This window comes from Ctenopharyngodon idella, chromosome 5 (assembly GCF_019924925.1).
Source record: "Ctenopharyngodon idella isolate HZGC_01 chromosome 5, HZGC01, whole genome shotgun sequence".
Classification (NCBI taxonomy): domain Eukaryota; kingdom Metazoa; phylum Chordata; class Actinopteri; order Cypriniformes; family Xenocyprididae; genus Ctenopharyngodon; species Ctenopharyngodon idella.
Window position 1 is genome coordinate 12,327,323 of NC_067224.1, and position 15,087 is coordinate 12,342,409.

At 35.8% G+C, this 15,087-nt stretch overlaps 2 protein-coding genes across 2 annotated transcripts in view; one reads left to right on the forward strand and one right to left on the reverse strand.

Annotated features, from left to right (window-relative positions):
* Positions 1–39: 39 nt before the first annotated feature.
* On the forward strand, positions 40–3,160 carry timm22 (translocase of inner mitochondrial membrane 22 homolog (yeast)). The gene is made up of 4 exons (XM_051893840.1): positions 40–327; positions 1,029–1,225; positions 2,535–2,607; positions 2,720–3,160. The coding sequence occupies exons 1-4, from the start codon at positions 54–56 to the stop codon at positions 2,794–2,796; spliced, it is 621 nt and encodes a 206-aa protein (XP_051749800.1). The 5' UTR covers positions 40–53; the 3' UTR covers positions 2,797–3,160.
* Positions 3,161–3,285: 125 nt separating this feature from the next.
* tlcd3a (TLC domain containing 3A) overlaps positions 3,286–15,087 on the reverse strand; it is a 43,341-nt gene continuing 31,539 nt past the window's right edge. Inside the window, exons 3-5 of the mRNA XM_051893832.1 lie at positions 13,237–13,456; positions 11,265–11,360; positions 3,286–8,258 (exon numbers count right to left, since the gene is read on the reverse strand). Coding sequence (XP_051749792.1) covers positions 7,938–8,258; positions 11,265–11,360; positions 13,237–13,456 — 637 coding nt within the window. The 3' untranslated portion in view covers positions 3,286–7,937. The remainder of the gene's footprint in view (positions 8,259–11,264; positions 11,361–13,236; positions 13,457–15,087) is intronic.

Genomic DNA, 15,087 nt, shown 5'->3' on the forward strand with positions numbered 1-15,087 from the left:
ATGAATATTGACGAATGTGCTCTTGTTTAACGTCCGCGTAATGTGACTGAAACATGCTTTGTTTTAACATGGCTGCGCCCACAAAGAGCACGGATGCATCCCTCTCAGTTACTACAGGTCAATTGGCAACTGTTTCATCTGTGGAAAATGTCTCATTACAGTATAGCCTTCTTTTGGATCACCTTATTGGTGACAAAAGACAAATTAAAGACTTGAATCCGACCGTTATGGGTGCTTTACCGAGTCCTCAGAAAACAGAGGAGCAGAAGATGATCGAGAGGGGAATGGAGAGCTGCGCGTTTAAATCACTGATAGCATGTGTCGGAGGTATTTCATTGATATGCATAGTTACCCGATCAAATAAATGTGTTGTCATGTTTGGCAGTTCAACAGTTTATCAATGAACACAGTAGACTCAAGTATTAGGCATTCTGGGGTACATTAATACTAAAATACTGAGTAATGCAAAGCCATATAATACATTCCATAATACATATTCGTTGAGTTGCTCAATATGTTAATAATTCATATATGGATGATAATTCATATGTAAGAGGTTTGTGACAAGACAAGCGATATTCCCTATATCAATATACAGTCAAACCAAAATTTATTCAGACACCTTGAATATTTCATTCATTAATACAGTTTATTTAACGTTACTATAGTACTTTTTTTTTTAATGGTAATAAAATATGACGATCTCAGAGTTAAACTGTGTCAGAAAAAAATAATTGAATTATGTCAGATAACACTTAAACAAAACATGGTCTAGTCAAAGTGTCTGAATAATTTTTGGTTCCAAATTTTTATTAATTTTACTGGTAGTCCACTGTATGAAGAATTTTTGGGTATAATATGTCACAGTTTACTTTATTTTGCTATCCTCACTTACATAAATGAACTATAGTGTCCTGCACCCACTAGTAAAAATGTATCAGAAATGTCTGAATAATTTTTGTTTTGACTGTATATTTAATTCAGAATCAAAATCATCAGCTCTAATTCAGCATTTCTCTCTCCTTTAGGGTTTGTGTTGGGAGGTGCTTTTGGTGTCTTCACAGCCGGAATTGACTCAAATGTTGGTCTTGATCCCAAAGACCCCCTAAGGACCCCCACAGCAAGGGAGGTGCTGAGAGACATGGGGCAGAGAGGAATGTCATATGCTAAAAACTTTGCTATCGTGGGTGCAATGTTTTCATGCACGGAGTGTCTCATTGAATCAGTGAGTACCATTGTCTTATTTTGTCTGTCCGACTACATTCCATTGTCATCTCCTTTTTCTCTATCAAATAAACACTAGTCTCGCGTAGCCAGACCTTCAGACTGACAACAGAAGGTTTGGACTCCATTGCAGCTTTAATTGACCAAGAACTGCCCAAGAGGCTGTCTGACTGACATGAATCGGCCAGTTGCGATGTCAGCGTCTGTTCTTTAATGTTTACCCCACATATGCTGCTGATATCCCCTTCTCGGCTACCTGATCTTTCTTAATTGATGTAAGAGGGCACACAATTAATAAAACTGGATCACTAGGGAATCGTTCCAAGTGCTGGCAAAGGGTCGGCCTTGAAAAATAATACTCTTCCAATATCCATTCGGCAAACGAGCGAAAATATCTTTTTTCGTTTTGACTAAGTGCCTCAAGCAAAACTCTTGGACATCTTTTTAAAAAGTCTATGCCAAGAACTTCACATACTTTTGAAAATCCAGTGTTGAGTTGATTCCTGATAAACGCTCATTGTCACAGTTGTAAACATGACGGCTTTTCTTCCATGAGGGGGTTTGGTGAAACGTCAGCTTTGTTTCCAGACAGACCTTTAAAGAACGCGACACGCACATCTTCTGGAAATCCTGTAAAATTTAACCAATCAGATGATGATTTCAAAACTCCCAAAGTGTTTACCGTTTTGTGTGCCTTATGCATCAGATGTTCAGCCAACGATGGGGGTGACGTCTGAGGTTGAGACTAAATAAAATACAAATAAATACACATTTTCACATGGTGGCAGTCCTAGGAAGAATTTTCTAAAATATTACTGCTGAATGTAAACATTTTGTTGCATGTAAAATAGCACAAACTTGTATTATATTTGTAGATGTAAAATGTATGTTTTACATGATATTCATTTTTTTATGCATGCAGAATAAAGCTGTCAAATTCACTTTCTAAAAACAACCAGTTTTTTAGTGTTTTACTTCTCACAATGCATTGCATATTCAAACTTCCGTTTTCAATTATTTTTATCCACTTAAATAAAACTAGCCATCATTTTTAATATACTGATGTAGACTGTATGAAATACTATAGCAGTATACTATTTAAAAGTTTGACTAATTCATTCAAAAAAAAAAAAAAAAACAAAAAAAAATCCCTTTACTCGCATTTGCTTATGTTGCTTAATATCGCTCAGTTTAATATGGATTAATGGCGTCACCTAGTGGTTCTGTATTTGAGCAGTCTATCTACTCATCCATTCCTTGTAGGATTTTTTTCAGTACTGATGAAGAATGGTTTTATTTCTCTCTTCTAGCATCGTGGAAAATCTGACTGGAAAAATGCAGTATACAGTGGCTGTATTACAGGAGGTGCCATTGGATTCAGAGGTAATTTTTCGACTTGGGATTAAAGAACAGAAAGAATTCAGATGTGTGGTAATTTTATATGGTTGTTATTATTATTTGGACAATATGAATAAGCTGTTCCTCTCTTCATTAGCTGGTCTTAAAGCTGGAGTTCTGGGCTGTGGAGGTTTTGCTGCTTTCTCTGCTGCCATTGAATACTACCTCAGATGAACATCAGCTTCAGGACTGTTACCATGTACTATTGTGTGTTCCTCACAGTATAATGAAAGACATTATCACGGGGGACATTGTGCAATCTTCCTTTCTCCCACTAATCAAGAGGTGTTTCATCCCTCCAGAAGAGATTCGGTTGCCTGAATGGACCAATATGACAACAAACTCAAGCAGACGTTTTGTACAATTTAAGGGATGTCTTGACCTTTCTGTCTCAGACCATCTGATGATCTGAAAAACTATTTGTACATAATTGTACTGAAAATGTCATCCTTTGTGCTGGTTGATGCTCTGAGAGAAGTAAGGCAAAATGTATAGCGTTACATCTTGTCTGTGGAAAAATAAAAAGTGGTATCAAGTATTTACTGAAGTTCATAGTGTAATAGGTCATAAATTCTTCAGATTTTTTCACACTTGTTGCCTGTGTTATGTTGTGTATCAGTGAAATGTTAACACACAGCTTCTTAGTAAACAAAGGCAGCTCAGTTTAAAAGAATTCACCAAATCAGATTTATTTTCTCCAAAGTGGTGTCTGGATTTACAAGTTTCAAGAAAATAAGCTCAATCAAGTGTTTATATTAGTTTCACTCTGTATCCCCTTTCTAAAAGGAGAGTTCTTAAAATGTCATCCTACAAACAAACAGAAACCTATATATTTATATGAAATCTGATACAATATATGTGTGAAAATCAAAATGTGATCAAAAATAAGAGGGCAGGGAGTGCTAAAGGTTGTGCATTAGGAAATCACAATGAAATCATGCTTTGAGGTCAAGCTGACATAGCAAGGAAATGAGTTTTCCTCAGCAGGAAACAGATAATGCAAACATGCTTTCTGGCTACTGCCCAGTTCTCTGAAAAGTTTCCTTTCCCACTTCTCTAAACAAGAGTTAATAATGCTGAATTGAGTTTGGAGATGCAACCAAGGAATGTGTTGGAAGATAAGATGCTTCTCAATCCGTGCAAAAATCTAAACAGAGTAGATGTGTAACATGGCTTTAAACCTGCCTAAGATTGTGCCAATACATTGTCCAATTGTGTCTGTTTCATGAGGAATGGATGCAGTTCAGAAAACTGGGTAACTTTATAGACCTTTAGAGTTTAGATTTGTTTTAAATTAGCTTTAGTAGTGCAAATATAAAGACAACACAGCAAGCATACAGAACCTCACTTAAAACAATTTTAAGACTTAGAAGCATGTTTGACGGACAAAGTTAGCTGTAACAATTTATCCAAATTAAAATCAAACCCACTAGCATAAAGGCTTTAAGTGTACAGTACACTGTGCCTGATGATGGAAAGATTTGTCTTAGTTTTGTGTAATGTACTGTGAACAAAACAAAAGTGTGAGCAGAGACAGTCACAACCTAAAACACCACCTGCCCAGGGCTGCTGTGCACTGAGCTTGTGTCAATATCACACACAACTTTAATACAAGGCACTGTATTTTATGATATTCCAGACAACACATAGTTTGGGGGTAAAACAAAACTTTTATAGATATTATAATATTTAATATAGCTCAATTTTCTATCCTCAGACTTTTATGCATATATTTGCCTTCATCCATTCCTGTTACATCCATTTACAGTAAACTATAAAGCTCCAAACAAAGCACCCATCAAACCAGCAAGAGTGCAGTCTAGTTTTGATATGTATTAAAAAACAGAGCAGCTGATAACATTCCTGAACATCTACAACTCTTATTTCTCAACTTCTGCCCTTCTCAAAAAACCTGTTAAAAGCATGTCCGGGTCATATATTTAAGAAAATTAAGTCCATATTATGACCAATAAGCCTTTTTTTTTCTTTTATGACAATTAAACATGTTAATTTCTCTGTTCATTTTATTTTTATTTTATTATTCACTGCTTTTGGGGGTGAAATATGATCTGGACATGTTTTCATCAGATTCACGGTTTGTAATTTACAGTAAAACAACATAAACTAAGCCAAATATTCCAGTAGAGAATTCCAGTTTGCCTGAGCCATATTCACAGCCATTCCTGTAGAGATCTGATCCTGTGTGGATGTTGAGCAAGGGAAAGGCAATGATGTGGAGTCTCAGACAGTTTAGCTACATGTCACTTATCTATAAAAAGTGTCTAAGAATCTTTGGTCTACCAAACCCAAAAAGTGTTGAAAAAAATATTTCAATTATAAATGTGTCTTATGTAAATCCTTTTTAAATCACAGTCTCATCTTTCATCTCTAAATAACTGATGATAACGTCTTTATCAAACCCTGAGCTGAGAGAGGAGGCTTTGAAGACACGTTGTACGACTTGTATTATTATTTCCAAAAAAAAAAAAAAAAAAAATTGATTATCAGCATTATACACTGCACTATGATTTAAAGGTTAAGTGTGGCATAAATAAGCCTGTTGGACAGTACATATATTGATTTATGATAATGTTCCATGCATTTCAAAACTCTGAATATAAACCTTCATATATTCTAGGCTTACAGTACACAGCGAAAAGTTTGTGGACATCCCTTCATAATTAACAATAGGCCCCTTAATTCAATTAAAAACAAATCTACACCACACAATGATATTCAACAGAATAGTATGCACCCAACTTTTTTCCTCAGTTTGGGAAGAATGTAAGATGTTATAGCAGCAAAGGAATGACAAACTCCTAATTAATGCCCATTGATTTGATTTTAAATGCTCGTTGGGTGTCCACATGCTTTCCGCCATATAGTGTATATATTACATTATGGGTATGTCTTATAAAACACAATCTGAAAAATGAAAGAGTGAAAAATGAGAGAAATTAATGTTGGTTATAGAAAAACGTACAACGTATGCTACAACTGAGAAAAACAACTGAGAAAAGCATTGACATGATATACTACTGAAAAAAAATGAAAATATCAGAAACATAACATGCATTATGATTAATATGGCCAACTCATCTGCCAAATGCATCCCATCTCAGCAAAACTAAAGAAAGCATAGTGTTGCCATAGACAAGAAGCAGCAGCTTGAAAAACTGCATAGTTAGTTTTGAAAAGTACTAAAGCTTTAGAAATGGAGAGCAAAACATGCATTCTCTCTCTCTTTCAGTCCAGCAAAGACCCCGTTCAACCTCCTAGAGAGTGAGCTGGGAGCTTATACACACTGTTATATAAGTCTTCTTTCTGTCTCTCGCACACAAACACACTTGCTAAAGGCAACCTTTAGGTCCAGTTTGTCTTAGAAACACACTAAATAAGAGTGCATGGGTATGTACTGAGCAACATTTTAATCTGACAGTTCTGCACTACTGAAAAGTGCTTAGTGGAATCTACAACTGTTAGTTGCATTCATACGGCATCCAGCATTCACTAAATGTATTATGAAAGATGCTGCAGGTTATGTTAAAAGCCCTGAAACAAAGGCTTCTGAGTTCCTTGCTACACTTACACAAGCTCTCATACGCCACAGATTATCCCAAAAAATTACCCTAAGCTACAGCAAATCACCCATTTATGCTGCACTATTCATCAGTATAGAAATAAATACAATTATTTATCTACAACTCAAAATTTAGGCTCAGTTAATAGAAAGATTCATAGAAAACTCATGCCCTACATCAAGAGCATTTCACACTTCACACTCACAAACACGACACTATTACCAGGGTTCTCACATCTTTTGACCAGCAAATTTCTGACTTTTTCCATGATTACTCAAAATTTTCTAGAAATTATTTAGTAGACATAGCAATCATAAAAAGTAATTTTTAGCTGAAAAAATGATTCCTCCGAGGAGCTGAGCATAACAAAAAAAAAAAAATTGACTACTGAAATTATGAATTTTAAAGATTACCAATGACTGTTCCACACATGAAAATCACAAACATAAAATTCCCTGATATTTTCCATCTTCCCAAGACCATAGGAACCCAGTATTGTGCCCTTTAGATATACAAATATCAGTTTTCAGAGTAGGTGGCATACAACTTTTCTATCCTTGCCCATGTGTTCACATGAGCTATCCAACTACCCACAATCCCTTGCTTTGAAGCCCCCTGTGTTATTGCTTTGACTACTGCCTGGAGATGCCTTCGGGCATAATGTGGCCTAAAAGATATGCCAAGCGTTATGTGCTCACTCTTTGTACCCTGCAAAGACCCCATCCCCCTATAGACTCGAGTCCTGTGTATGCCAATTAAACCAGGGATGGACAACTTTGATCCTGGAGGGCCACTGTCCTGTAGAGATTATCTCCAGCCCTAATCAAACACACCTGAGCAAGCTAATCAGTGTCTTCCAGATCACAAAAAAAAGCTACAGGCAGGTGAGTTTATTATCAGGGTTGGAGCTAAACTCTGCAGGACAGTGGCCCTTCCAGGACTGAAGTTGCCCATCCCTAGTTAAAACACAAAGACTGACTCTCTACTGCCCCCATGTGGATGGGAGGACTTCGGATTCTCAGAAGGCCCACAGAAGTGAAGCAGAATTCATTAGCAGCCTCCAGAGCATGTGTGGGGCGGTGTGTAAACAGTCACAGCAGGGCAGTGTGTGTGTGCAAACACATTCACAGAACTCTAATGAGCTGTAAACAAGAACAGCAGCACTGCAGCCATGGAAATGCTTACCATGTGATCGGAGCTTTGAGGCGAGTGGGAAGTGATGTGAAATGTTGCTCGGATGTGATCTGAAATACTGTGGGTTTAATCTGATGAATTTATTATAATGATGGCTAAGCCATTCACATAATAATTTCCCTCATTTAAACCAGTGGATTTCTGTACTTTAAGCACACGGGATAGAATTTCATATATGGGACAAAGACAATAACCAAAAAGTAACAAGATAATTCCAATGACATTCAAAGACATCAGTCCAAACTGTAACAGATACTCCAATCAGAGAAGGAAGAGAGGGTCTCGGCCCTCGATAACTGACCTAAAAGATGTTCCCTGGAGGTCACTGCAGTAAATCCAGTGGAGCGGCATTGTAACGGTCGTACATGTAAATATAAGTGTGTGCGTGGAATGGAGTAAAGCAGAGAAGAGAAAAATGAAGAGGAGTGATAAGGGTATGTCTAACATGAAGTCTTGGTTGTACTGTAACAGTAGTAGATGTAGTGCCATAGCCTTCAGCTGTGACGTCATTTGATTGTTTGTTCCAGATAAAGACCTTCACTAATCAGCCTTGGAGATATCCAAGAGAGGCTCGGGCGAGGACAGCGGAGAGGCCTGGTTCTGGGCATCCCGCTGACGCTTGTAGAGTCGGAAGCCTTTACGGCAGAGGAGGACGAACCAGTAGACCTGCGGCGACAGGATGCAGAGGTTGCCCAGATTGGTGGAGAGCGGCAGATGGAAGGGAACGCTGTAAAGAGGGATGCCGTAGTGGGAGCCGTAGGTCCAGTACATGTAGGGGAAGAGTGCGATGCGGCACATGAAGAAACTCAGCAGCACCATGCCACCATTAACCTTGTGCAGCCAGCAGTCCTGCATTCCCAGCTACAGAAGAGACAGTCAACAGAGAAGAATAAAAGGAAGAGGAAAGGAAGATTAGAAGATGCGGACAAAACAGGGTTAACATTAAATATAATGGAGAGTTCACCCAAAAAATGAAAATTCTGTCATCATTTACTCACCCTCATGTCATTCCAAACCCATAAGACTTTAAAAGATTTTTAATGAAACTTCAATGGTCTCTGTCCCTCCATTGAAAGTCCAGGTAACCAAAATTTAGAAGTCAAATGTAAATGAATCCATATGAATCATGCATTTTAATCCAAGTATTGTGAAGAAATACAATCACTTTATATGATGAACAGATCGAATTTAGGCTTTTTTTCACATATTAACACATACATAGAGCACGTCACATATGGTAAACACAGAAACTCGTGTGGGCGTCACACATTAGAACAACCTCATTGGATGTACTATTTATTGCCTCCGAATGTTGTTTTAGAATGTTGCAAGTTGTGTAGGAATTCCAGTGAGGAAAACAAAGTCATGTCTATTCTCAGAACAAACATAAAACAAACACAACAGAAAAAAACTGTATATAAAAGCTATTCACATGAGCACATTTAAACTAAAACTTTTATTTTTTGATATGCTACTCCACATAGGAAGAACAGACATGCTACTAGTTATCAGGGCAATGTATTAGCCAACTGACCTGATGCAGACACATAGCTGAAACGGACTGATATCGTCTTGGTCTGGAGTGAGGTTTACGTAAGGTAACGTGAAAATAAACGGAGCAGTTTCAAATCTGCCCCAGTGGCTCTCAATTAGAGTGCGCTGCAGTTCAGTTTTTACATTGGAAGTTTGTGGGTCGCTGTAGAGCTGGGGAGGGGTCCAAGACCAACTGCCCTGCATCATGATACATGTAACATGCCTGCCGATGCCATGCGCTAAATTTTTAATATAACCTGCTCACTTTACAACTTAAAATGTATACATCTAGAAAATCTGAAAAAAACGTTTTGCAGAATGCTGAACACATTACAGTATCACACAGTGCTTTGTAGTGTCTGTGTAATGATTCCAGTTCGCATGGATTCGCGGAAACGACTAATAATTCTGTATTATGCGGGCCAGACAAATAATTTGGCGATGTCACTTTGTAAAGAAAGACTAAGCGTCTGCACACACACACATTCAAATGGGCATACCTATAGACTAAACACGTAAATGAACAGCAAGAACGCATTAAAAGTCTTCTGTTTTCAGTTAAAAAGGTGTCATTTAAGCAGCCCCTAAGTTAATAATTAATGATTTTTACAACAGAAGTGATTCAATCAAAAACTTACTTTAGCTTGATGATAACTTTATCCTATAGCTGCTGTAAAGCCAAAACAATCTCTGTCCATTCATTTTCCTATTATCACTGGAAGCTGTTTTGAAACAATTTTATTGTAAAAAGTGCTATATAAATGAAGATGACTTGACATTACAATTCAGTAAAGATCTATGTTTGGATGAATATTTTGGTAGGGGCTCTGGCTGCCCCACCTGCCCTTACAGAGGAGCCGCGGCTGAATAAAAGCCTAAATTAAATCTGTTCATCATATAAAGTGATCGTAACTTTTCACAAGACTTGGATTTAAATACTCGATCAATATGGATTAATTTTAGGACGCTTTTATGACCTTTTTGGATCCTCTAAGTTTTAGTTACCTGGACTTTCAGTGGAAGGATGTTATGACAGAATTTTCATTTTTGGGTTAACTATTCTTTTGACTATATTGGTGGATTCTTTGAACGATCATTTTTAAATGTCACATAGTCTCAGTTCAGAACAACATTCCCACAGACCACCTATACATAGACCACTGTTCGCAGACCATCTGATGATACACAACTCACACAAAGTGATTTCTCAAATGGAAACGCTCCTTTTTTTTTTTCTTTTTTTTTTATCATTTTCTCACCCTCATGTCATTCCAAACCTACATGACTTCTTTCTTTAGAAAACAACAAAATATTTTGAGAAATGTCTCAGTGTTATTTTTTGTTTGTTTGTTTTGTCCATCCAATAGAAGTCATCTGGCACCAAAACTGTTTGGTTACAAACATTCTTTAAAAAATATCTTCTTTTGTGTTCCTCAGAAAAAAGAAATTCATACAGACTTGGAACAACATGTTGGTGTATAAATTATGACAGAATTTTCATTTTTCATGTTTCACCCTATTTAACCCTTCAACCACAGATGCTGGGATTGCTTTGAAATGTCATACCCATGACTACCAAACGGGGGCATGTGGAGGCACATAAGTGGTGCATGTCTGAAAGCAATTTCACCTAATCACTCCAAATAAGCAAAGACCAAGAATCAGCAGAAAAATAGTTATTTGGAAAAATACAGAGTTGAGAGACAAAGAATGCTTCATCTAGCAGTGACATGCTGTTATCCACTACATTTTTATGTCCCATACACCACCACCTAGATAAGATTTCTATTTCAAATAAATGCTGTTCTTTTGAACTTTGTCTTCATCAAAGCATCCTAAAAAAAATGTATCCACAAACATATTAAGCAGCACAACTGTTTTCAACATTGATAATAAGAACTTTTTATTTTACAAGTTAACAAAGTGGTGAATTTTAAATCGGTTTACTTTGCTTTTTTTGTTTTGTTTTTGGCTATGTCCCATGAAAACCCCCTGAAAACATGAAAACCCCACAAATTATTAATTATTATTATATATTACTTTCTCTAATCAAAATGTTCCAGTATTATCACACTTAATTGTTGGTGGGAAAACAACAGCAGAAACATAAGGAAGTATTAGCAATAGATTTTATGGATTTTCACTTTAAAGCAGAAACACTGTGTGAATGCTTAGATTGTTTGGTGCGCTGACAGACCTCCATCTCTGTATTTAACCATTTATCTTGACTAAAAGAAAACAGAAAAAATGTTGACTGGCAGCTCCTGTGCAGCACTGTGAAGGACAGCTGAGTAAAATACACAATCAGTTTGTGAGAGTGTGTGCATGTGTTACCTGAATGAGGATTTTGCCCACTGAAACAAAAGGAGTGCTGAGCTCTGTGAGGAAGAGACAGCCAATGAAGTAATCACCCTGGTCCTTCCTGAAGAACTGATGTACACAAAGAGACCAAAAACCACAGTCAGCACAAGCATGAGCACACACACCACCTATGTGAACAATAAGGGTATAAATATGTAATGCATTAATCTGATAATGAAAATTAAATGCATACACTACCATTCAAAATGAGGGGTCAAGTATGATTTTTTTTTTTTTCTTTCAAATGTTTTTGGAAGAAGTCACTTTTGCTCACCAAGGCTGCATTTATTTGATCAAAAATACAGTAAAATAATATTATTTTAATATATTTTAAAATGTAATTAATTCCTGTGATGGCAAAGCTGAATTTTCAGCATCCATTATTCCAGTCTTCAGTGTCACGTGATCCATCAGAAATTCTAATATGCTGATTTATTATTATAAGTGTTGAAAACAGTTGTGCTGCTTAATACTGTTAATACTGGAATATTTTATCACAATGCTTTGATAAATAAAAAAATAAAAAAATAAAAAATAAAAATCTTACAGACCCCAAACATTTGAACATAGTGTATTGCCTATTTTCTGAATAAATCCAGATACCCAATGTAGTTCCAGTGTCCCTCCAGTTACATTTGGGCATATTTATTATTATATTATTAACTACAAACATATAACATTTTTAAGAATTTAAACTTATATTCATTATATTTACTAAAATGTATATTACAATTAATAAACGTATATTAAAATAACACATTTAAAATGATTAAAATAAGCAAATAAAAACAAACTATTAATGTATCATAAATCATTACACCATTAATAAAGAATCATAATTGAAATGAATCAATGTCAGAGAAAATATTTACAGCCCTAGTGATAAATCAGGCTCTCTAGATCACAGCCTTGTCAGTGTTCTACAAGTAATCTTAGGCTAAAGTAAATCAAACAAAAATCAAATCAAGCTAAAATAAACTTATAGGCAATACTAAATTAAAAGACAAAGTGAAACTGACCCTCATGAGCAAACACAAAAATAACACTAGACAATATGGAGAGAATGGTGTTTACACAGACACAGATAAGGTCTAGAAATTACTCTCTGTCTAGTTTTGCAAATGGTCCACATCATATGTTTGTGTTATGATACATGATGCTGGATATGGTGAATCAAAGGTGTGTAATGTGTGTATAAATGTAACAAGATAAGAATGACCAGTTAAAACAGCCACCCGAACCCTTACAACTAACCTAAAGTGTAATCTTAAACCACACTGTTTGGGGGGAGTCTATGGTTTATGTAATATTTATCTATATTTTATTTATCTTTACATCCTCTTTGTCCATGCAAAATGCCTTACTAAACATTACTGTATGGTAATGTATTAAATAATTTCAAAAATAAGTGAAGTGAAGTGTTAAATTTCTTTTATAACAGCCAGATGTTTTGTTGTGGTGGTCTGGGGCTTTGTCCTTCTTTGTGTTATTACCATGCATGTCAAAATCTGTTTGTCCATGTTTGTGACTTTATGTTTCATGGGACATTTTGTGGAACAGGAGCACAAAGCAGGGTGTGCGAGAGGTGGTATCTGAGTAGCAGCTGTGTGTGAATAATGGAAGCGTGGGTAAAGTGATCTCATATCACCACTGACAGCCCAGAGACACCAAACAAAAGACCAGGTTTCCACCAGTGTGTGTGTCTGTCCCACTGCATGTACACTGACATTGTAACAGCTGCTATTAAGGTAATTGTTTCTCATAGAATCAGGTACTTAATGGACACAAAAGCACTGCATCCCCCTTTTTACATTCCCTCCCATTTGGTCCTGGCTATAGGTGGAGGTGGATATTTGAGAAGGCCCATTACTCTCTCTCATCATATTATTGGTTGTCATATCACTCATCCGAGTCTCTATCCCTTTATTTCTGTCCTCTCTCTCACCAGAGTCACAGGCAGTAGAATGGTGAGTAGTGCAATGTGATGGAGGACCAGCAGGAACTCTTTCTTCACAAATGAGTTGACGGTTCGTAGAGAGTGGCTTTTATAGTCCTTGTGACCTTTGACCCGGAAGCGATAGTAATGGCTGAGGTACATGGCAAAGATGTCATATGACATGTAGGGAACGCCATACCAAATGACAAAATAGGTGGTCAGCCAGTGTCTGGAACAGAAGATGAACAGAACAGGTGAACAAATCATGTTGACAGTGTGGAGTGATTTCAAATAAATTACAAATATGCTCATTCTCACCTTCTAAAAACACCTTTTTTACTATTTTTAAGTATTCTAAAAGTTTGTATTTCAAAAGTGTGTGGTCAGAAAGAACTTATTTTAAAGAAATTGATACTTTAATTCAGCAAGGATGCATTACATTGATCAAAAGAGACAGTAAAGGCATTGATTTTGCATTAATACAAAAGATTTATATTTCAAATAAGTGCTGTGCTTTTGAACTTTTTATTCACCTAAGAATCCTGAAAAAAAAAAAAAAAAAATGTATCACGGTTTTCACAAAAATAATAAGAAGCACAACTGTTTTCAACACTGATAATAATAAGAAATGTTTCTTTAGCATCAAATCAGCATATTAAAATGATTTCTGAAGGATCATGTGACAAAGAAGTCTAATGGCTTACATTTTAAAATATATTAAAATAAAAAAGGGATTTAAAATTGTAAAAATATTTGACAATTTACTTTATTTTTGACCAAATAAATGCAGCTTTGGTGAGCATAAGAGACTTCTTTCAAAAACATTTTTTTAAAAAAATTCCGACCCCAAACTTTTGAATGGTTGTTTACTAATTAGATTAACTAGGCTATGACATTTTTTCACCCGTTTTATCATCTGATAGCTGATAGCTGATAGTTGTTTATTAAAATAGAACTGTAACACTCAAAATTATAATTGACATAATAGCTTAAAGAGCCTTCGTGAGGGTGTGGATTGAAACCAACAACCTAAAAATGTATTCTGTAAGGTGTGGCTAAAATGTGTCATGTTTGTTTACCACATGTCATTATGTCATTAGCTAGTGGCCATTTTAAATAGCCTACAGGCTATAATAGGCTACAGATATAGTCCAAATTTAGAAAAATCTATTAATAGATGGATATAAAGTTAAAATAATACTTTATGCATTTGAAAATATAAGAAAAGAGTCGTAAACAAATTTGTCCGCAGAAAATGTCCCTTTGGGGACATCTTCAATTGTAAAAGCTGTTTGTACATTATTTATGCATTATTCGTTTTGGGACAGCCAGGCAGGGTAAGACTTAGTCATTACTTATTATTACCTTTATATAAAAACAATAGAAGTCAAAAATATGTACTCATTTTTGATAAGTATGTGTGTGTTTAGATAACCTACAGCAAACGGACACTGTTCCACAGACTTTGCACATGTGATTAGCGGTGAATTCTTTAATTACCACAAAGAGAGCTTACTGCTACACTGACCTGGAACATTTCTATATTGTTTATACGCAACACAGATGAGATATGCATCAATTATATGGTAAATATAAGATTCACATAGTATTTTCTCAAGCACTTTATTTATCTTTCATATTAAGAAACTAAAAGAAAACATGGTAACACTTTACAATAAGGATCATTAGTTAACATGAACTAATAATGAACTGCACTTATACAGCATTTATTAATCTTTGTTAATGTTAATTTCAACATTTAATGTTTAACTAATGAACCTTATTGTAAAGTGTTACCGAAAACATAATAGCTAAGGTACACGAAAGCCTGGGCCATAGGCAAATTATTATCATAGACAT

Coding starts and splice junctions, on each gene's coding strand:
- timm22 (XM_051893840.1), top strand. CDS start 54: ATGCTTTGTTTTAACATGGCTGCGCCCACAAAGAGCACGGATGCATCC. Junction 328..1,028: donor ACTGATAGCATGTGTCGGAG/GTATTTCATTGA, acceptor TCTCTCCTTTAG/GGTTTGTGTTGGGAGGTGCT. Junction 2,608..2,719: donor AGGTGCCATTGGATTCAGAG/GTAATTTTTCGA, acceptor TCTCTTCATTAG/CTGGTCTTAAAGCTGGAGTT.